This window comes from Podarcis tiliguerta (genome assembly GCF_965153285.1).
Source record: "Podarcis tiliguerta genome assembly, chromosome: 14".
Lineage (NCBI taxonomy): Eukaryota > Metazoa > Chordata > Lepidosauria > Squamata > Lacertidae > Podarcis > Podarcis tiliguerta.
In genome coordinates, this window is record NC_139547.1 from 43,888,043 (window position 1) to 43,909,845 (window position 21,803).

The following is a 21,803-nucleotide window of genomic DNA, read 5'->3' on the forward strand; positions in this document are numbered from 1 at the left end:
TCTGTCTACTTTTATGGCTCTTGGATGAGTGTAAAATCCACACAGAATATAACAACGTTTGTCTTCAACCCGCTTGTGGAGATTATCAGAGATCACAAATAAAGGAATATATGATAACAACAAGAAGATGAGGAAAACAACAAAGAAAAGATTGAACAGAACTGTGAATATTATTTTGACAGAACTGTGTAATTAAAGCAGCAGCAAGAGAGATGATTGGATCCCTTTCGGAGCTCGAAGCATGGGTACCCCCAACAAAAATTTTAAAAATTTGGCTGCGTAATTTGGAATTATTGTGATTTGGAATTAATGTGATGTGATTGGCCTGTTAATAAAAATTATTTTAAAAAAACAAAAACAGAAATGGGAAACTTGTAATCTTTCAGGCGTTTTAGCACAACTGCTCCCACCCTCCCTGTCCATATTGGCTGGGGCTGATGGGAGATTATTATTTTAATTGTCAGGAGCCAAAGTCAAAGAAAAACATGGTCTCCGTGAAGTCAACTCTTTATTCAAGAAACCGAAAACAGCGTAGGCCTAGCGATTTCACCAACTCTTCCCAGTAGGTCTTGCTCCCACACGGCAGTCGAGAGGACCAAAGGCCCCTTGCTTTCTCAGCATCAACTAGGAATCATCCTCTCCAGGGTCTTTCCCACATAGTCTCAGACTGCATCTGTGCCCTCTTCATTTCTCTGCAAGTTCTAGGAGAGGGGTGTGTGTGGAGAGCTGGTTCCAGCCACGGCAAGGGAAGATGTGGATCCCTGTATCGCTCTGTCCCAACCCCGCACCCCAGGGAGGAGATTTAGAATGAACACACAGCTGGAAAGGAAAAGGTTAAATGCTTGCTATGTTAAAGTCTTCTATGGCTTCCTTTCTTGCCTGGAGTAGGAGCCCCAGCAAACACAAACCCCTCCACATATATTTAGACTGAACGACGTGTCAACACATGTAAATCGCTTCCAATACTTGGAAGTTCATTACAGTGGTACCTCAGGTTAAGTACTTAATTCGTTCCGGAGGTCTGCACTTAACCTGAAACTGTTCTTTAACCTGAAGCACCACTTTAGCTAATGGGGCCTCCCACTGCTGCCGTGCCGCCGGAGCACGATTTCTGTTCTCATCCTGAAGCAAAGTGCTTAACCTGAAGCACTATTTATGGGTTAGCAGAGTCTGTAACCTGAAGCGTATGTAACCCGAGGTACCACTGTATGGTAAACAGGAGTGGTTTTTATGGTCGAAAGCAGGCCACGCCCCAGTCACCACCAGCACATCACCAACTACATAGGGCTTCCTTGGGCCAAAACGCTCCCCAGCAGAACAAAGACAAGTTGATCCATCAGTTGTAAATAAAGCACGTTCCCAGCCTGCCGCTGACAGCAAGCAGAAAGTAGCGTTGAGACCGACCGACCCGAGATGCTATTTAATTCAGCATCCGCTCGCCCTCGGGCAGGCCTCCCCCTGGTTACCAGGCAACCAGAGCAATAGCACTGCCCATGCATGTGAGCGGATGTTAGGATGGCAACTCATTCTTCCAGCGCTCACTGTGCGGCGGGCTGGAAGGAGAGGTCCGCGATGCTAAAAGATACAATGCAGCCTGTATTGTCCGAATTTCAAATGGGCATGGCTTGTTGTCAAGGAGTGCTTTCAAAATAATGATAAACCGGGTTGGGGGGGGGAGAGAGAAGGGGGTTGGAAGAGACTGGGCTAAACCACATCTCTTCCCCACCACCTGCCTTTGAAAAGCACAACCGAAACAGAAGAGTTGGAACATAAAAGGCCAAAAGGTAACCTCAAATTAATTAAAACATGCTTATAAAAAAAGGGACTGCACAATATATTTTAAGGGCGTTGTGTTGGGTTTTTTTGGGTGAACTCGCTAAAGTGACTCATTGGAAGATGACAAATAGTTCTCCTTCTTCCATGTTATGTTTGACATTGGGTCACATTTGCACCATACATTTAAAGCAGCATCAAACCAGTTTAAAGAGCTATGGCTTTCCCCAAAGGATTCCAGGAGGTAAGACTGCAGAGTTGTTCGGAGAGACTGCTATTCCCCTCCTAGAACTATGATTTCCAGAGTAGTTTGACAATCAATCCTTCTTTGCAGGGAATTCTATAACTTGTAGCCCTGGGAAGTGGCATCCTAGAATCATGGAATTGTTGAGCTGGAAGGGATCCTGAGGGTCATCTAGTCCAACCCCCTGCAATGCAGAAATCTCAGCTGAAGCATCACATGACAGGTGGCTGCCCAATCTCTGCTTAAAAACCTCCAAGGAAGGAGAGTCCACAACCTCCAAAGGGAGTTCATTCCACTGTCAAACAGCTCGTACTGTCAGAAAGTTCTTCCTGATGTTTAGTCAGAATCTCCTTCCTTGCAACTTTTATCCATTGGATCAGGACCTATCCTCCAGAGGAGAAAACAAGCTTGCTCCATCTTCCATGTGACAGCCCATTAGTTATTTGAAGATGGCTCCCGTATCTCCTCCCTCCAGGCCAAACATATCCAGCTCTCCTCTTCTCTAGGCTAAACATATCCAGCTCCCTCAACCATTCCTCATAAGGCTTGGTTTCCAGACCCTTGATCATCTTGCTTGCCCTCCTCTGCACTCATTCCAGCTTGTACATAACCTTAGTAAATTGTGGTGCCCAGAACTAGATTCAGTACTTCAGGTGTGGTCTAACCAAGGCAGAATTGAGTGGCATTGTTACTTCCCTTGATCAGGAAACTACCATATTTACTCGAATAATGTGCACCTTTTTTGGGCCAAATTACTTCACGAAAATTAGGGTGCACATTAGATTTGATGATGCAAGCAAATACTTTTTTGGTTTCAAGGTTTTGGAAATTGAGGTGCACATCAGATTTGCGTAAATACGGTATACTCCTGTTGATGCAGTCTAGAATAGGATTAGCTTTTTCTGCTGTTTTATCACACTGTTGACTCAGTTAAGCTTGTGGTCAACTAAGATTCCTAGATCCTTGTCACGTGTACTGCTGGGAAGCCATCTTATGGGATGTGGGTGGCGCTGTGGCACTGAGCCTCTTGGGCTTGCCAATCAGAAGGTCGGCGGTTTGAACAGGGTGAGCTCCCATTGCTCTGTCCCAGCTCCTGCCAACCTAGCAGTTTGAAAGCATGCCAGTGCAAGTAGATAAATAGGTACTGCTGCGGTGGGAAGGTATTTGCAGCTGGTTATTCTTGGTTATTAAGGAACGCGGGTGGTGCTGTCGGTTAAACCACAGAGCCTAGGACTTGCCGATCAGAAGGTCGGCGGTTCGAATCCCCGCGACGGGGTGAGTTCCCGTTGCTTGGTCCCTGCTCCTGCCAACCTAGCAGTTTGAAAGCACCTCAAAGTGCAAGTAGATAAATAGGTACCGCTCCGGCGGGAAGGTAAACGGCGTTTCCGTGTGCTGCTCTGGTTCACCAGAAGCGGCTTAGTCATGCTGGCCACATGCTGGCTCCCTCGGCCAATAAAGCGAGATGAGCACTGCAACCCCAGAGTCAGTCACGACTGGACCTAACGGTCAGGGGTCCCTTTACCTTTACCTATTCTTGGTTATTACACTGCAAGCGTCAAGGATGCATGCAGGGGTTAATGAGCACATCAATTTCTGCCTAAGCAATGATTTAAAACATCTGACAGTAAATATAGAGAGCTTGGAAGTGGAGAGAGATCATATGTATCATTCAACCACAAGGGGGTGCCATACCTCTATTTTTTTTTTCACTTTAATGCAGCTTGAGCTCCAGTGTTGGGCAGGAAGCAGTAGGCCAACTCCTCTTCCACTGCAAGCTTGCTGCATTATTGAAAAGGAATAAGGAGGGCAACATTACAATAATCAGCCAGCTCTCTAAGTCAGGGCAGCTTTTGGGATTTCTATGTAATCTGTACATATCAAATGGTGATATGCACTTGAAAATAGCCCCAGAACTTCACATGAGGGGCTCCTAGTAATCTTTCTTAAATAACACAGGGCTCCTCAGAACACAGCTTTAAAAACTTGGACAAGGACATGATCTAACTTTGAATGGAAGTACCAATCTTACTTTATCTTCAGAACCGGAAATAAGAAAAGCAGCATAAGAAAGCCCCTTGTTCTCTTTTTTAATTCATCTTCCAAGAGCACGTTGACACCTAAAAACCCCACGAGACAAGCATAGGCCAGACGCTCATGAGAATGGAAGCAAGTGTCTTACATTGGTCTGAGACACCTGAATTGTACTCACCTCTTCCTAGAGAAATCCTCGTGTACTTCCAGCTCGTGCCAAAGATCTGCTCTCATCGCACAGGACTGCTCTGCTTCTCCGTGTGCCGCAGGATCCCATTTTGGATGGAACATGCAAAAGCCGGATCAATGAATTTACTACCCTTTCTCTCCCACCTAATGTTATGGGATCCAGGATCCATCTCATCCAAGCTTCCACACTCTTCATCTGGTTTTTGCACTACAACACCCATCAGCTTCAGTCAGCATTTGTGCTGGCAGGAGCTGATGGGAGTTGTAGTCTAAAAACAGCTGCAGGGCACCAGGTGGGGAAGTTGGTCTTAATACACAGAACGCTTGTTTTACGTGTGCTAGAAGACTGCTGAATTTGGTAACGATCTCTGAATGCTGAATGGTTGGGTGTCCCCCCCCCCCAAAAGGCTTTGTATAAATGATGGGCTTGTTGTTTTAAAAGTAGGAAGCAGCCTTCAAAATAAAAAGTTAGGAGATTTTTATAGAAATTTAGCTGGCACCCCAGCACTATCAGCGGGCCCTTTAAAAGTGTTTCTTTACTCACAGAAATGTGAAAGTGGTTGTAAATGGAAAGAGGTTACAAAACCATTCACTCTCGCTATTGTGTACAGATCTTTCTTTTTTTAAAAAACCACACCCACCCACACCAAAAGCAGGGTTTTTGTTTTGTTTACTAGGCAAGAAAGCCCCTTTCTCCATAAGCAGCAAATCAAACGCAGCCCCACCTCTGGGTTATAAAATATACAGCCCATGTGGACTCCCAGCCAGTGTCTAGACAGTAAGCAGGGGGGAGAAGGAAGCAGAGGGTGGGGGGGAGAACATAAACACATTTGTGACAAGGCAGAAGCAAGCAAGCTCCTGGGCTTTTGGGAGGTAATGACAAAGCCAGGAGGCTTTGTACACAGAATGGGAGTGATGTATGAGAAAATTAATATATCTGAGAGATAAGGGACCAATAAAAGCAGAGCAAGTGGGGAAATCCTTTGTTTACTTAGTGTCTGGTGTTGAGGCAGAGGTGTCCAATAGTTGAAAATTAATTGCAACAGTGGCACCCAGTTACCAGAGTCAGCAGATGGCAGGTTTTTCGATTCCAAGTGTCTCCCGAGTGCAGTATTTCTTTGAGAGGGTGGAAAAACACCCAACAACAACACCGTCCAGAGAATTCCAACTTAATTCGCAGGTTCCCCGCCCCCCCCCCCACAAAAAAATAAACAATCAAGACCACTTTTACAGTATAAACACGCCAATTCATTCATTTTACTGATGGTTGCAAATATGAATTTCATTCTCGTGGGGAGGGTGAACAAAAGGGTGTGGAAATTAAGAAAATAGCTATTTATAGAAAACAAAAAAAAAGGGGGGGGGGCTCAGACAGAAAAAGAATCAGTGCTGACACTTTTGATGAGCAGTCCCAAGGTGTCAGAAGGTTACCTGTGCAGTAGCAGCAGCAGGAGGAGGCATGCTGGGAAGCCTCGCTTAGCATCGCGACTTCGGTTCCGCATTTCCGGACTTCCTTTTAATGCTTGCCGAAAAACAAAGAGCCCAGTAATTTCATACTGTATTTATTTAATAACTAAAATTCACAAATAAAAAGGTACTTGCAAAGTCCATATCATTGCGTCGTCCCAATTCTCCTCCATTTTACTGCTTTCAGACCCATAGGCATAAAAAAAATGGGCTTGGACTTTTTTTTTTTTAATTATAACTGTTGTATGATTGGTCAGTTGGAGCTGAAGCACCAATGGAGAAGATGCTTTATGGAGATGAGAGTACACCCCCCGGCCTTCCCACACACATTTTGGAGGAACGGAGGGAGATGTGCCAGCGCCTGGATTCCTCTGCTCCTATTTTCCCCACCCAGAGCAATCTTTGCCTTATTATATTTCTTCTTTCAAAGTCACTGACTGTAGCCTCTTTTACATTCCCCCCCTCTTCTGTCCCTGCAGGACTGCGTACACGATGGACATTGTTCGTTTCTTACTCCTCTAGGCCACGAGCCAGCGGCAAGCAGGTCCTGTCGCAGCTCAGTGCTAGATGTCGAATGGGTGTCTTTTCATTTCAGGTAGGTTTGTGTGTCTTTTCAGAAGGCTGCCATTCATTTCACTTCCTTTCATTTCTCTCTTGAGCTGCTGAAGAAGGCTACTCGTACTCCAGGAACTGTTTGTGATAGAACAGCAAATATCTGCAGGAAGATGACAAAAAGAGGAAGGACAAGGCACCATTTTAATGCTGTCTGCAGCAGCAGCTGGCTGGCTGACATTCCCATACAGCTCTCTCCCTTTCTCTCTCTCAGCCATGTTAAAAGCAGGACTACTTCTCACAAGGCAGGAATTATTCCAGGGAGGCAGCGACGCTACCTCTCATTCGTGGTCATACTGTGAATCTCTAAATAATTCAAAGCCAATGACTCATCATGGTATGTGCCCATTCTATTCTGGATCTGCACTAGACTGCTTAATGCAGAGACTGGTCTAGTTTGGTACCCAGAAAGGAGGCCTACAGGACGAGGTCAGAGCTACACAAATGATGATGCTAAGCCAGTAGGGGGCACCCAGATGGTTAACATTGTGGCAATCAGGCTTCTGGTCTCTACAGTTAAGTATCACTCTGGATAAATAACCAGCATTTCTCAAACCTCTAAAAGCAGTGGTACGACATTTCTGAATTAAAAACCAGCTCAAGGATTCACTTTGAGAGATACCAAGAGAGTAAAAAATGCCTGCCTTCGGAGGAGACGGCTCCCTTCCCAAGATTTCAAATGAGTTCTTTTTTAAAACTTGCAAGCTCACACATCTACCCTTTAAGTAAGCAGTGGGGAGAAAATGTCAGGTGTAATTAAGAAAACATGAACAGGATGATGGGATCAATCTTATCATAGCCAAGAGCGTGGAATGCCAGAAGCGGAGGCAACTCCAGATTTCAAACTGTCATGCTTCTCCACACCCCCAATCCACCCCCAAAAATAGAATACAGCACTACGGTGATAAAGAACATCACAATATATTGCAGCCTTAACAACACCTAGCTATGGATAGCGGCAAGAATCATATGCCAAACCAGTTATAGGCCCTGGATGTGACATGGAGAATGGCACGCCCTGGGTGTCTTGTACAGAGGGCTATGTATGTCACAGGTCTGCAAAGTGCAGCTTTCAGCTTTAATTTTTAAAAAAGCCAAACACACACAAAAACACAATTTCTATTGACATCAGCTGCAAAGACAAGCTTGCAAACGCATGTGATCAATGTGCATCAGAATCTTATAAACAAAAGGGGGCAGTGTATGACTTTTGGCAGCTGGAGGCGTGGCTTCTGCATTCTTGACAAATTGCAGAGTTTATATATAGGGACCTTTATTAGGTTCCCCGAGCACAACCTTTTAAGTTCTGTCGAGTATGCAGTCTGGATTTTGCTGGACAAAACAAGCTCAACCCAAGACAACATATGTAAGGGAAAGGCGCTAGAATCCCCGCTGCCTGTCCCCTGTGAGTGTATCCAAAAGGTCAGCCTGAAATCTGACTGCACACGTTCCTCTCCATTTCTCCTCATCTGGAGTCTGCTGCACTTTACACTTCATGAATGTACCAAAAAGGAAATGATCGAAACTGGCATTTTATGGCTTAAACAGGAGGCTGCCCTCCTCTGTGTTTTGCTCAAGACGTACCCTTCGCTGTCTAGTACATCCTTAATGCTAGCCTTGGTGATGATGGCGTCGTCACATTTGAACCACTGGTCCTTGTGTTGCCGGATGAAGCTGGTATAGTGCCCGCTCTCCAGGGTTCCTTGGTGATTAACTACTGCAAACAAGGAATACCTGGTGGCCAAACAAGTTGGGAGAAAGCAATTAGGTCAAGAGGAAATGCAGCAGCAGCTATTTCAATCAATGTGACTTGAGTCTTTATAAGATACTTGCAAAAGCGGGGCATATCCACAAGGGTGCTTCCTGTGCTCTGCACCCAGAACTTTGGGAAATGCCAACAGTGTTTAAAACTATAAGAACAACTATTAATAAGGGATATGATATGGAATGTAACTCTCAAAAGTCTCCTTGTAAGTAGTACACATTAGAAGACCTTCAGCACTGACTTGTTAATCCATGCAAAATTAGGTCAGCACAGCACTCACTCTCCTACAGTGGCCAACCGAATGACTCTGGGAAACGCATAAAACAGGACATGGTGGCACAAGGTTTCCATTGTGTAAGGGGTCTGGGTCTTCAACCAGGGGCTGAAGTAAATGGACTCAAGCATCTCACCCTCTGCAGTTACCAGAAATGGGAGCTACTGCAGAGATTCTCTGATGACGCAAGAAGCTTTACTTGGGCCTAGAATTCCACAATAATATACCAAATTATCTCTAGAGAGAAGGTCAAGTTGTTGTCAGGCTAACCTATGTGCTTGTCTGGTTTCATATCCCAGACTGCCTACCTGGCTGAAAATCAGCATTTTGCTCACCTGGCTGCACTAGACCCACCAACATTGATGCCTGGATTGCTCCCAACATATAGCAGTTAAGAGGAATATTGCCCTTAAAGAATGAGGTGCTATTTCTTGCTATGGCTTCTAACATACATTAATAAACTGAGGCGGCACACATTTTAAGTTAATTATTTTTCACAGCCCCCCCCCCCCCCCGCTATGAGAGGCAACCTGTGAGGTGAATTCTAAGCAACAATTCTAAGCAATAAAGATAATGCTTATTTGTAATAAGGTTCTCCAAAGAGCACAATCTCACATCCTGTATCAAAAGCGTTCACCTCTTTGCATTGTTGATAATGGGCTTAAAATGAGTTGGTTCCAAGTGGGATTAACATTGGCTACAATCCACAGCTAGGAAAGCACACAGGCCAAGATTCATTTTACACAAAGAAGTATAACGATGCACCCAGCTTAGCCTGTCACTTGCAGATACCAGTCTCCCCTGCTGCTATCTACCCATTTACACTGCTTTCCTTTCACCTTTTAAATCTGGGAATAGCAGCTGTAGTTGCATTGCTCTGGTGACTAACAGTGCAAACCCTTGCTTTAAAAGAGTAGGTCAGTCATTGGGCCAGCGCATGGGTAGGCAAACTAAGGCCCGAGAGCCAGATCAGGCCCAACTGCCTTCTGGATCTGACCCGCGGACGGTCCAGGAACTGTCGCGTGGATTGCCAGCGCACGCGTTCTTTCCCTCTCCCTCACACGATGGTGGCGCCTCCTCCCTCCCTCCCTCCTCCTGGCTTCTCCCCGCCCTGCCTAGAGGAGGAAGGGGGCTGGGCTTTGTTGGTGCCAGCAGAAGTAGTGCTCAAGCGGCCACCATTTTAAGCAGCCCCTCTCCAGAGCCCTTTTGCGTACTGTTCATTGTCCCTCTGCCGCCACCAGCCCCTGCCGCTCACAAGACACAGGTAAGCAGCCACCGGGGCTTGTGGTGCTCTTGCATCATTTTTAATTCCCCCCCCCCCAAATATAGTCCGGCCCTCCACAAGGTCTGAGGGACAGTGGACCGGCCCCCTGCTGAAAAAGTTTGCTGACCCCTGTACTAGTGGGTATGCAATGGTGGTAGAGGCAGATACAGTACAGATGCTAAAATTGGATAGCTGATAGAAGGATTTGGAGCCGACTGTGAGATTTGGTAGCTGGCAATGACAGAGGAGGCAAACGGAAGAGGAACAGAAGCAAACTGAAGCTTAAGACCTAGCTCTTGGATTTTTATTATCAGGGCTGGTATATAATGTTACATGCTCAACACACCCACGCCTTTCTACACCTCTGCAGGACACAGAACAGATTTCTATTCCACTTGAACCAATTTAGTCCATCTCACCCAAGAGGGAGAGCCACAGAATTCAATACTACTTACTTATTATCATTGTTTAGACTATCTGCCGGCTGCTGGTACTGCCCATTCATTCTGCTCTCTTTACTACAGCAAAAAACAAAAACACACACAAATATTCAGAATCATTTAAAAAGACAAAGGGTTGTATATAGTTCCTTGGTTTCTCTCAACAGAGTAGATTCCAAACATTGATTTGTATTTATAAGGTGTACATCAGATAAGAGGGTTAAAAAAATCTTCGTTCATACTTATGAAGATGCTTCTCAAAAGGAGGAGGCAGGGGGCTTAATATAAACAGCCATCTGGAACTGGCATCACCTACCCATGTATCAACAGAACTTGGTGTTTGCAGTACTAATAAAAAAACACCTATTGTGACTGGTGGGCTGTGTGGGAGGGTTTGTGTACTGCAAGGACCTGTACACCTCTCCTCACCCCCCCCCCCCGTGTGTGTGTGTTACACCTTTCTGTATGATCTCTGCCATTGAGGGTTGCACAACTTATGGTCGAGAGTGGAAGGCATTGTGCTACATATGGGCAATACTTTACTCCCCACCCCATCCCCCGGAATGAATGAGAAATCATTTCCCTATACAGGCAGCCGCCCCCTGTTTATGCGGGGGTTCCGTTCCGAGGTACTGCACACGTTGGTGAAATCACATATAATTGAAACCCACTGAAAAAGCCTGCAAACACTCAGCTACGCCCCCACCCCGCCCCTGTTCTGCCCTTTTAGTGACGTTTCACAGACATATTTATGACGTTTCTGGGTCACTTCCAGGTTCACTGCAATGTGCGTATACTGTGTGTATTGAAGGTGCATAAACAGGGGGGCTGCCTATACAGAGGAAACAAAGGAGCACTACCAGGGTGGGAATCAAGTCTACTCCTGGCCCACAGTGATCTCAGCCAATCAGAATAAAGCCGCCTCTTAATCGGCAGGGCAGAGGGAGAAATCATAATGTGCCCATATGCTTCCGACGCTTGCTCTGCTCACCAAAGCTTTTGCCTTACAAAACTGAGATGGATAGTGAAGGCTAAGACCCTAGAACAGCCTTTGCCTACCTGGAGACCTCTAGATTATAGTTCCCATCTGCCCCAGCCAGTATGTTGACTTATAAAACACTTGCTGATGGAGAAGATGGGACACACGAAAAAGGCTAACACTGCTTCAAAAAAGAAAGAAAGAAAAAATCAAAAGTTTTACAGACAGGGGATAGAAATTCATGCTACTGCCCCATGGTAGTTTTCAAAAGGACAATACCAGATTTCAGACTGCCTATGTAAAAACTAACCAATGTAATGATTTTATTTTTAAAAAAACAAGCACAGGTAAGTGAAATGCATCTGACAGAATGAAGCGTCTGAGGAGGATATGTGTGTCTGGGGGTTAAAATGCTTGAGGTCAAAGTACAGCCTTTTTTTACAGGTCATGTCCCCTTCTTATCTTTGAGGGAGGGGGAAGGACTGCTCCATATCCAGAATGTGGACTGGAGTCACATGGAAGCGTCCTGAAGTTAAATTCTAAAAAGCACACAGTGGGTTCCCCCCAGGGCATTTGGGAAGATCTGTAGATTTTGGATTACAATTCCCATCAGGACAAGCCAGCATGGCCAATGGTCATGGATGATGGGAGCTGCATCTAGCAGTCCACGCACTTGTGGTCCATATAGGCCTCAATAGGTTCCCAGGGTGCTCTGTTATTATCATAGAATCACAGAGTTGGACGTTGTTTGTACTGTCTGGAAACGACAGGTGCTGTAAGGGTGGAAAATATAGTTTTGACCAATTTACACTCATTTAGATTTCTTCTTCTATGATAGGTAAAAGCAGTGCAGAAGGATGGCCAATGAATGGCTCTATCCACTCCAAACACGCCTCTCATATTATCCAATCACAATGATGTCCTATATTTGATGCTTTGCTAAAGAAAGGAGCCCTGGGAAGCCTTTTGTGTTGAGATCATCCATGACAGATTTCATGACAATCTAAGACTAAGGATACTTCTGTGTAAATCCCAAAACTGAAAGGAAGAGAAAATTAATCCAATTTTTCACTGAAAAGAAAACCTTAATTGCATTAGCTCTCTTTACACTGCTGAACCACACTTGCTCTTGTGCATTAGCATATTTTATGTTTTCGACTATGGCAATTGGATTACTCTGTTTCACCAGTGAAAATGATTAATAAAGCTCCCTGTGTAAGGGGTGGAGAAACCAATAATTTCGAACTTACGATAGATATGTTAGCTAACATCTGAAATGTTATTTTCGTAAAATAGGAATAGGAACCCAAAGATTGATGTGAACTTAAGTATCAAAACACAGACTAGTTTTAAAATGCAAGTTTTCTACCCACTTCTGCAGGAAATGGCTTTGAAATTGTCAGTAGTAGACAACAAGTGTCAGCTGCCACTAAAAAGAGTTTAACTTTCACTTCCTATGGGCAAGTATATTTTGACGTGTCTAACAACTTATTAGCCTGAGCTTGTATGGCAGGAGTAATTTTTGAACATGACTCTCCCTAAAGTATTCCAGCAAACAGAAGCATCAAGGAAGAGAGAATATATCTTAGTTAATTAGGATTAAAGCTAAATCAGGTATTCCAGAAGTGGAAGTCTAGGTACTGATATTTTATTTAAATGACCTGAATGGCATCTATGCCTTAAGGAAGGGGGGGGGGGGGAGCTGAATCAGACTCCTTTCAGTTCAGGAGTACTTTCACTTAATCAAGTTTTGAAATAAGTTTAAATTTCACTACCATAAAAACCCCAGTAACCAAAACATGCTGCAACTAGTTTCCAACAGGAAAGTGACATTTAGTCATTTCTTTCTGCGTGCTGTTCCACAGAGGGGGTTCCAAAACTCTTTTTAAGCCGTCTCCCCACACAAGAATGCTTTCTCACAAGAACAGGCCCTGGAACATACCTGGAGGCCATGAAAGGCGTCATGTCCAGCTCCAGCGGAAAGGAGACATATGTAGTGATCTTTCGTCTCAGTTTGGCTGAGTGTTCAAACCGCTAGAATAAAGAAATTAAGCATGACTTATGTAAGCACATCTCACTGGATAGTATCATTTCTTTCTGCCCAAGTCAAACCAGCGGACAGCAGGCGTAAACTACTGAAAAAGTGAGATCAAATGAACAAGCCGCATTCTATTTGCACAATGTAGCATCTCTCTTTCCAGCAGGAATTGTGATGGACCATAACAAAACGCAACGGCCTATGTACAATTCAAGTCTGTGCAACAAAGCATACAGACTTGCAATATACAACCTTTAGCGTGCAGGAAAGATGATACATCTTTAAGATCTCAATCATTAGGTCAATAATGACAACAATTTGAATTTATTGTTTATCAAGTGCCAGCAATCCAAGTTTCACCCATTCAACAAGCTGTAAGATGTCTTTCACTGTAAGCAAGCATCTGTTTCATCTCAGATACACAGGTCAAGGAGATGAGAGCCAGTGGCGACGCTGCATGCTCTGGCACCCGGGGCGGAGAGCAGGTGGGGGCATGGCTGGTGCCCATCCTGGGGGGGGGGGTCATGGCGGGTGTCTCAGGAGGCGTGACACATCGCCCGTGGAGGCATGGCGGGCATCCCGGGGACGTGGTGCCCGGCACAGTGGGGGTATGTGCACGGTGAGTGTCCTAGGGGGGCGGCCGCGATGGTACCCCCCTCCCCGATGGTGCCAAGGGCGATGCGCTCCCCCCGCCCCTCCGCCAGTGACAAGAGCAGCACCGGCTTCATAATACGAGTCTTGGGAATAGAACAGACAGTCGGTCTGCCATTCACACGTTTGTGTAGATGCCTTTCCCATTCTGAATATGAATGAGCAGGTTGGATTACTGCAATGATTTTTGCTTTTGAAAATACTACAGAAACATCAGCTGGTCCGGAGTGAGGCAGCAGGAGTCTTGTTGAGTATCAGCCCTTGGGAACAAGCAACGCTCAACTGACCTGCAGCTGCATTGGCTTCCAATTTGTTTCTGGGTACAATTCAAAATCCTAGATTTTAAAGCCTTAAACTGGACACAGGATATTTAAGGTTCCTCTGTGTGTATGCCCCACAGAGGAACCTACGGTCTGCAAATAAAAACATCCTGAAGGTCCCAGGCCTCAGAGAGGTTAGGCGGGCCTCAACTAGAGCCAGGGCTTTCTCGGCTGCGGCTCCAACCTGGTGGAACGCTCTGTCACAAGAGACTAGGGCCCTGCAGGACCTGACATCTTTCCGCAAGGCCTGCAAGACAGAGTTGTTCCACCAGGCCTTTGGTCAGGGCCCAGCCTGACTCCCTCCTCTGGCAACCTGCACAGAATTTTGCTTAACGGATGCCATTAATTTGACTTTAATTAATTTTTATAATTAAATGTTTTTAGAATGTTGGATTATTTGATTGTTTGATTATTTGATTGTTGTTACCCGCCCTGAGCCCGGCTTCGGCTGGGGAGGGCGGGAGATAAATAAATATTATTATTATTATTATTATTATTATTATTATTATTATTATTATTATTATGATCAGCTACTCCCTTATGACTCTGCTCACTCTAAGATCTGCAGGGGAAGCTCTTCTCCACACCCCAACAATAGCAAAGGCATGTTTGGCTGGAACACACGGGAGGGTCTTCTGTGTGATTGTGCCCAAACTATGGAATTCTCTTCCCTGAAAAGTTCAGTTGGCTCCTTCTCTCTTGACCTTCTGCTGTCTGCTCAAGGTTATTTTATTCTGAAAGGCATTCAACCTATTGGGTTGAGTAGTTTTGATAAGCTGATCTGGTTCTTTAGGTTTTCATCAATTGCTCCCATCTCTGGTTTTGAAAGTTTAATTGCTATCGGGAAGTTTTTAATTCTTGATGTTTTACTATGCTTTTACATATGCTGCTCAGAGTGTAGATGGACGGGGTATAATAAATAAAATGAAATAATAGTGTTCCTGTGGATACTGCAATGGGAAAGCAGAGTATATAGTTCTAAATAAATAAATGGCACCATTTGATTTTTGACAGGGGTTGAATTTTAATAGACAATAGCCCAGGTGCTACCCAATGTGTCTGTATTGGCTTATAATTAAAGGCTTACTTCAGTATCAGTAAGGGGGAAAACACAGCCAAAAAAGGGAAAGAAAAACAAAGAATACTTTGTACTGAAGTGCCACATCCTGACAAGAAATAAACAGAAAAGGAAGGTGGAAAGGAAGAGACAAGGAGAGATTAATTTCTGAGACAATGGGAAGTGTGATAAGCGCCACACTTTCATCATCATTTAAGCAGAATGCCACAGAAGAATGAGAGCAGGGAGCAAAAAGATGAATGAACTGTTCTTTAAGAAGGTGGCACCTCTCTCCATTTCTCGGAACTCCTGTCCTATTTACACTCTTTGTTAATTATTCTCAGCTTACAGCACCATAACAATTCCCTAGCAACAGATCAGGCTGTTTAAAGAAGAAGAAGAATCCCATGGACTAGATATCCTTTTGCATTTCTCCTCATCTTTTTTCACAGCATTATTAACACTGTCAGAACATATGCCCCTCATAATGACTTTGTTATCATTAGTCAAGCTACAAATAACTTAGTTTCATAATTAAACAGCTGGTGGAATTTAGCAAAATTACTTTCACCAGTGTCTGAATGCTGTTTTGATGCATGAAATATTAAATCTTAATTTTGGAAAGGACGGCACAATAGCTTGTGGCAAGAGATCCTCCTCTGCTAGCACAGATCTACGAATACGGTTTCAGTTTGAAACCATACTTCTCTGTACTTTAGGTAAAGCGGGAACTAAGTGTCTGCACAACTATGAATACACCTGAAAGTGCAAAAAATACAAATACAAAGGCAGGTTCCCTACTGTGGAATCTGCTAACTATCACAAGCATTTCCTCTTAATCCTATGACAAAATCAGGACATTCTGATTACAGTATCGGGAAATGCTGGCAAGTGCTGGGAGCTACTTGAAGCCCATCACAAGTCTGTTAAGAATGTTTTAAAAGCATATACCTTGCGAGGGGTACATTAAATGCTTAATAGACCAACATCCTTGTGACACCCAACTGTGCATGCTTGTCATTTCCATAAATCAAACAATGAAAGGCAGAGAGAATAGTTCCAGTAGCAAAAACCTCTGCCTGGTAGGGTCCTTTGGATCTGAGACTAGACCAGAAGTGGTTACTCCAATCCAGGGATTTTACAGCCAGCTGCTGGAAACTTTTGATTACAGCAGTCAAAAGATGCAGCTCTTTTGACCCAGCAACAACAGAAGGCCAGATTCCAAGTATTTATTTTAGGTCTGTGGATGGCCTAGCCAATGCATAGGCATCCTGCTGCCCGACAGCAAAGGGAACAATGCTGCACATCCAATTTTCCACCTGTTCTTGGAGAAGGCTATGAGACTTGAGCATGCAGAGTCTTGGATGGACTAGACTTTCATATCAGATCAGTGGTTCTGAAAACTTTTTTTTCCAGGCCACTCTTTTAAAAATAAAGATTTGCTTGCTCCACACGGAATATTTCATTAGAGATACATTGGAAAACACAACTAGGATTCTCCTCAGTTGCGCCTGCTCTCATTTTGAAAATATATCTATCCATACTCTGCAAATAAAAAAATTTTTTTTTGCATACTATATGCTATACTACACCGAAATGCTTAAATGTTTGATTGTCCTTGAATCTTCCCACACTTGCCATCCTCTCCTGCCACATCCACTGAGAACTACTGTCTTAGATCTTGAAGTTCTTAGATGTAGACTCAGATGTCTCTGGCACCCCCCAAAAAATCTATCAAGCCTATAAGGGCAGGGTTCTCTATCTGAAATCATGATTTGGTAACTTACTTTGAGATGAAAACAGGCCACAATGGGTAATTTCTTCATAGTGAGTTGTTTGGTAGATTCCTGGTAGCTATGGCAACCACTACATTTGATTTTGGCACTGCTTCCTAGATGTTCTGGCCTCGTAAACCTAAACAAATATTTTAAGAAAAGAGTGAACGACCAGCACCAGTAAATCATTTCTATTGCACCTTGAGTTTCCACTTACATCTCCAGCACAATCGTCGGCATGTTTATTCAGAAGTAGGTCCTATCAGATTAACTGGCTTACTCACAAGTAAGCATGCATAGGACTGTCAATATGGATGCTTACAGCAAATGGGCCACCGTGATCAAAGAAAGGCTAGCACTTGGTCCTCCATAAAAAGAATAGGTAGCACTTTCAGCTCTTGGTTTCTCAGCAATTTCCCAAAAAGCCCTCAAATCCTGTTCCCCAATATGTAAATGGCTCTTGGCATGCGACCTGCTACTAAGATTAGTGTTTTAGAAAGTATTGGGGGAAATTATTGATATCAAAGACCTTTGTACAACCTTATGAAAAAATAAAGTTTACCCACACTGCTAACACTCATGAAACCACAATTTTAAAACCTCATGGATTCAGTTTTGGTTCAGCCTCCAATTTGGATGTTTATCACCATGTGAATACCATGAGGAAGGGGAGACCAGCCATTGGTCATCCACAAAAACTGGCTATGATGCTTCTTACATGGCTTGGTCTATTTTTTCTCCTTGCCCATTACTGCAATAACTGTGATGCAAAGTTAATGATGGGCAGGCTTGTGTTCGGTTACATGGCAAAACTATGGGATTCTATCCCAAGTCCCAGCCCTGCAAAAGAGACAAGTGTTTGAGAAGGGGTGCTCTGCAAGAAGAGATAATGCATATAAGCATGGAAAATTGTTTCAAAATTTCATCTCGAGCTTCTTTTTCATGCTCTAATCTACAAACCCAAGACAACATGCTTGCAATTTTTTCCACTTACTCACACTGCAATAAACAGAGTACCAAACCAATCTGTTTACAAATACAGTTGCTCAAGGAGTCTGTAGTTACTAAAACACAATCTTGACAATTCCTACATGGGTGTTGATTACATCTGGGTTTTTTTCCTTTAGATTTTCCACTCAATGACCTTCTTCTTAAAACAGCCTTTGCCTTCTCACATCTATAAAGTCTCCACTACTTAATTTCCTTCATCTGGTTTCTATGATGTTTAAAACACCCTGTGACATACATGATAAAATTACATTCACAAAGCCTTTTTCCTTATCCAGAAAGAAGCCATCTGTATCTCATATGTACGCAAACTCTTTCCTAAAGAGATGCAACAATTACCGTTCTTTTAACCTAAGTATATTTTAAAATATGCTTAGTATTACCAAACTTTATCTACCTTGTCTGGAATTTACTTCTGCTGAAATTTTAATTCCCGACTTCATAACCAGGCTACTTTGGTTGTTACTTTTCCTGACTCATTCTTTAAAGATGCACATATAATTTATAATAATAATAATAATAATAATAATAATAATAATAATAATTTATACCCCGCCCATCTGGCTGGGTTTCCCCAGCCACTCTGGGCAGCTTCCAAGAGAATATTAAAATACAATTGTCTATTAAACATTAAAAGCTTCCCTAAACAGGGCTGCCTTCAGATGGCTTCTAAAAGTATGGTAGTTGTTTTTCTCTTTGACATCTGGAGGAAGGGAGTTCCACAGGGCAGGTGCCACTACCGAGAAGGCCCTCTGCCTGGTTCCCTGTAACTTGGTTTCTCACACAAGCCTTTATAATGTCCAAACTGTAAGACACCACTCAGATGCAGTCCCATCTCTGAATGAAACAGTGGAGGGGATGTTAATATGTTTGTTTTTGTTTTTATTATATATTTTGTGTTTTTTATCTTGTATTTTTATTTTGTGAACCACCCTGAGATCAATGGATGAAAGGCAGTATTCAAATTTAATAAAAAGCCTGCATCTGCAATGTATCGTTTCAGACTAGAGAGGGGCCCCCCTCACACTGAATGTTCCTCCTTCCCTTTAGATGTCAAGATGACCAGGCTAGAGCCCCTTCTATATGGATGGATTTATTTTTTTAACTCTTCTGATTTTGCAACTCTGACAAGGTGCACTTAAAGCCTGAAGCACCTTCTCTACTGATCACTTGTACTTCTGTTCTGAAGTAACTGTCCCAAATAATGAAATGTGTTCGCCCAATCCACCGTGGAACTTGAGAATGAGGTTAACCCATGAACCTGCAGAAAACGACTTGATGGATATAATAAAATTCCTCTTTTTCGGCAACGTGCTAGTGCAGTTTTGAGGTAACACATGATTTAGTGCTATGTGAAGGAGTATCGAAAAGCCTGAGCAAAGCACTGGGCTTGCAAGCTCCTCCCTCATTTCTCCTCTTCTTGCACAGTTGAGGGCAACTTCTGATGAGCTTTCAAAGATGTTGGCTTAGTGTTCCGTGTGATTCAAGCCTCCTGGTTAATAACAAACAAGTCAGTATGATAACTTATGGTACGAAGGTAGCATCTAACTTCTGTTTTAAACCATGGTTCCTGGTTCATGGGTAACAATGAGATCTTTGAAATGGAAAGCGATCTCAGTAGTTGTCCTTCTGGCTGCGCAGGAGGAGGTGGCAGCAAGGTTTTGATGTGCAAGCCTGGCACTTCTCTCGGACTTACTAAGGCAAGTCTACATAGAGCTAAGCTATGGTTTCATGTTATGCATGAACCAGTCTTACGGAACATGCTTTGTCCAAAAGCTACCAGGTGTACTAAGCTGAAGGTAGGCAGGTATAGAATGCTAAGGTTTTTAGATTTACCCAGCTAGAACTTGGTATTCCTTGCATTCTCTAGCCCAGAGCTTTTCAACCTTTTTGAGTCCGTGGTTCTCTTGACTGCCTTCTTTCTGCGGCACCCCTGTGGGGCTCAGGAGCCCAGTTATGTCACCCCTTGCCTGCAGAGCTGGCAGCCTCTCACCCTTTTTCAAACACCCTTCTTTGTGGAGTGCTCCCTCAGCTTCCTCTCCTCTCTACCTGGGAGTCCTCCGGGCAGCCGCTGCTGCCACCCCTGGTCTCTGAGCTGCCCCCCTCCCAATAGAGAGCATTGCCTCCTCATGCTGCCCCACAGGGGCCTGGGCAGAGGATGCCCTCAGCGTTAGTGGCCCAACAGAGACAGGCCAAAGGTGAATGTGAGGCCAGGACCTCACCTTGGGAGGCAGCAGCAACGAACAGCTGTGCAAGCCTTTGAAAGGCAGAGATGTGGGTGGGCATTAGAGGAGAGGGAAGGAAAGAGGGACAGAGGCCAGTGTTGCCCACAGCACCCCTGACCATCATTCAAGGCATCCCAGGGTGCCACGGCACACTGGTTGAAAACCACTGCTCCAGCCAATGCTGAAGTGGCTTCATGTGAAGCCTAATGATGATGTGGCCAGCATCACAATGCTGTTATAGAAGTATTTGGTGCGGATGCTGTGCACAGCATACTGTGCACAGCATGGTCACCCATTCTCAAAAGGATACTGTAGCACTGGAAAAGGGGGGGGGGAGTAACTAACATGACTAGGAGTTTGAGAACCTCCTTTTAACGACTAAAGCGTTTGGGGAGGGGGGTTAAGTTTGGGGAAAATTATTACGATAGGGGCATAACAGAATGTGTGAAATTACTTATTTAAAAAAATTAAGGAAGCGCTCCTCTATATAACAAAGTTCTGATGTCCACTGCCATAGGACGTGGTAATGGTAGTGGCATAGATACCTGTTTAAAAGGACAGATGATCTCTTAAAAGGTATAGATATCAGATGCAGTGTACCTCTGAATACAATGGGGAAAGCCGTTGCCTTCAAGCCTGCTTTCCAGAGGCATCCCAATAGCCATTGTTGGGCATTGGATACTGGACTGGATGGAGCCTAAATCTTATCCAGAAGGCCTGTTCTTATGTTCTTAGCTATTATGAAGGAGGAAAACTGAGGACCAAGTATTTCATAGAACTAATCTGATGACTTGTTTTGGAATGTGCACTTGAGAATCCTGACAAGTGAGCAGGGACCTGGAGAAGGGGGAAAGTATGGATATTTGTTTGCTAACACAAGTAGTGAATAAAGCAGAAAATCACCATCATACAGCAGTAGAGCATCTCTTTGGAGTGACTTTCCTGTAGCTACAGCAGAGAACTGCTTAGTGATGTCTTGATGAGGAAAGCCTAAACAGAAGGACTTCTGCAGCATTCAACCCGAGCTATGAATAATAATATGATGTCAGGACTAAGCCAAGGAGATATATGGAAACACCTCCTCACTCTCATTATTGAAATGGAAAGCTGCGGAACACAGTGGGGAGAATTTCCTGGATTGTAACCATGCTGAACTTGCTAAGACATGTAAGGCTCCTCTGACCCACCACTTTATTTGGAGGTCAAGAAACTCCATGCAGTATTGCCTACAAATTCATGTATGTTGCTATTCTTTGGCAAGGACCTTTTGAATCTCCTTGAGCAGTAGGTGGCTTCTCAAAAAGGGATGGAGATATAGCTGATTAACAAATTCTATAGTCTAGGCCTGGATTAATTTCTCAGCTCCATTGTTCAATGGTACAATCATCAGGACGGCTGGAATAGTGTGCCTACTCTGAAACCAGAACAAAACTTGCTTCTTGTTGGACTCTGCTCATATGCTGGTCTTCATCACATTTACATGTACAGAGAAGCAGCTTATGTCAGGCAAGGTGAAGCAATGTTTTCTTTTTCCGTAACGAAGGAATCAATGGGCAGCATCCAAAAAGGTAGGTGACGTTATGGGTCCTGCTGGTTTTATCCTCTTCATACATTTCATAGGACTTGGCAATCCTAAAGCAAGGATTTAACTAGGATGGTTCTTCCTCTTTTAACTGCTCTGGAAGCTCTCA

The 21,803-nt window shown here is 43.9% G+C and overlaps 1 protein-coding gene across 3 annotated transcripts in view; it reads right to left on the reverse strand.

The window, feature by feature from the left end:
• Window positions 1–5,783: 5,783 nt before the first annotated feature.
• USP22 (ubiquitin specific peptidase 22) overlaps window positions 5,784–21,803 on the reverse strand; it is a 101,363-nt gene continuing 85,343 nt past the window's right edge. For all 3 annotated transcript variants that reach the window (XM_083413581.1, XM_083413582.1, XM_083413583.1), the window contains 5 exons: window positions 16,892–17,018; window positions 12,981–13,072; window positions 10,075–10,137; window positions 7,901–8,050; window positions 5,784–6,419 (listed from right to left, as the gene is read on the reverse strand). In XM_083413581.1, coding sequence (XP_083269707.1) covers window positions 6,377–6,419; window positions 7,901–8,050; window positions 10,075–10,137; window positions 12,981–13,072; window positions 16,892–17,018 — 475 coding nt within the window. In that variant the 3' untranslated portion in view covers window positions 5,784–6,376. The remainder of the gene's footprint in view (window positions 6,420–7,900; window positions 8,051–10,074; window positions 10,138–12,980; window positions 13,073–16,891; window positions 17,019–21,803) is intronic.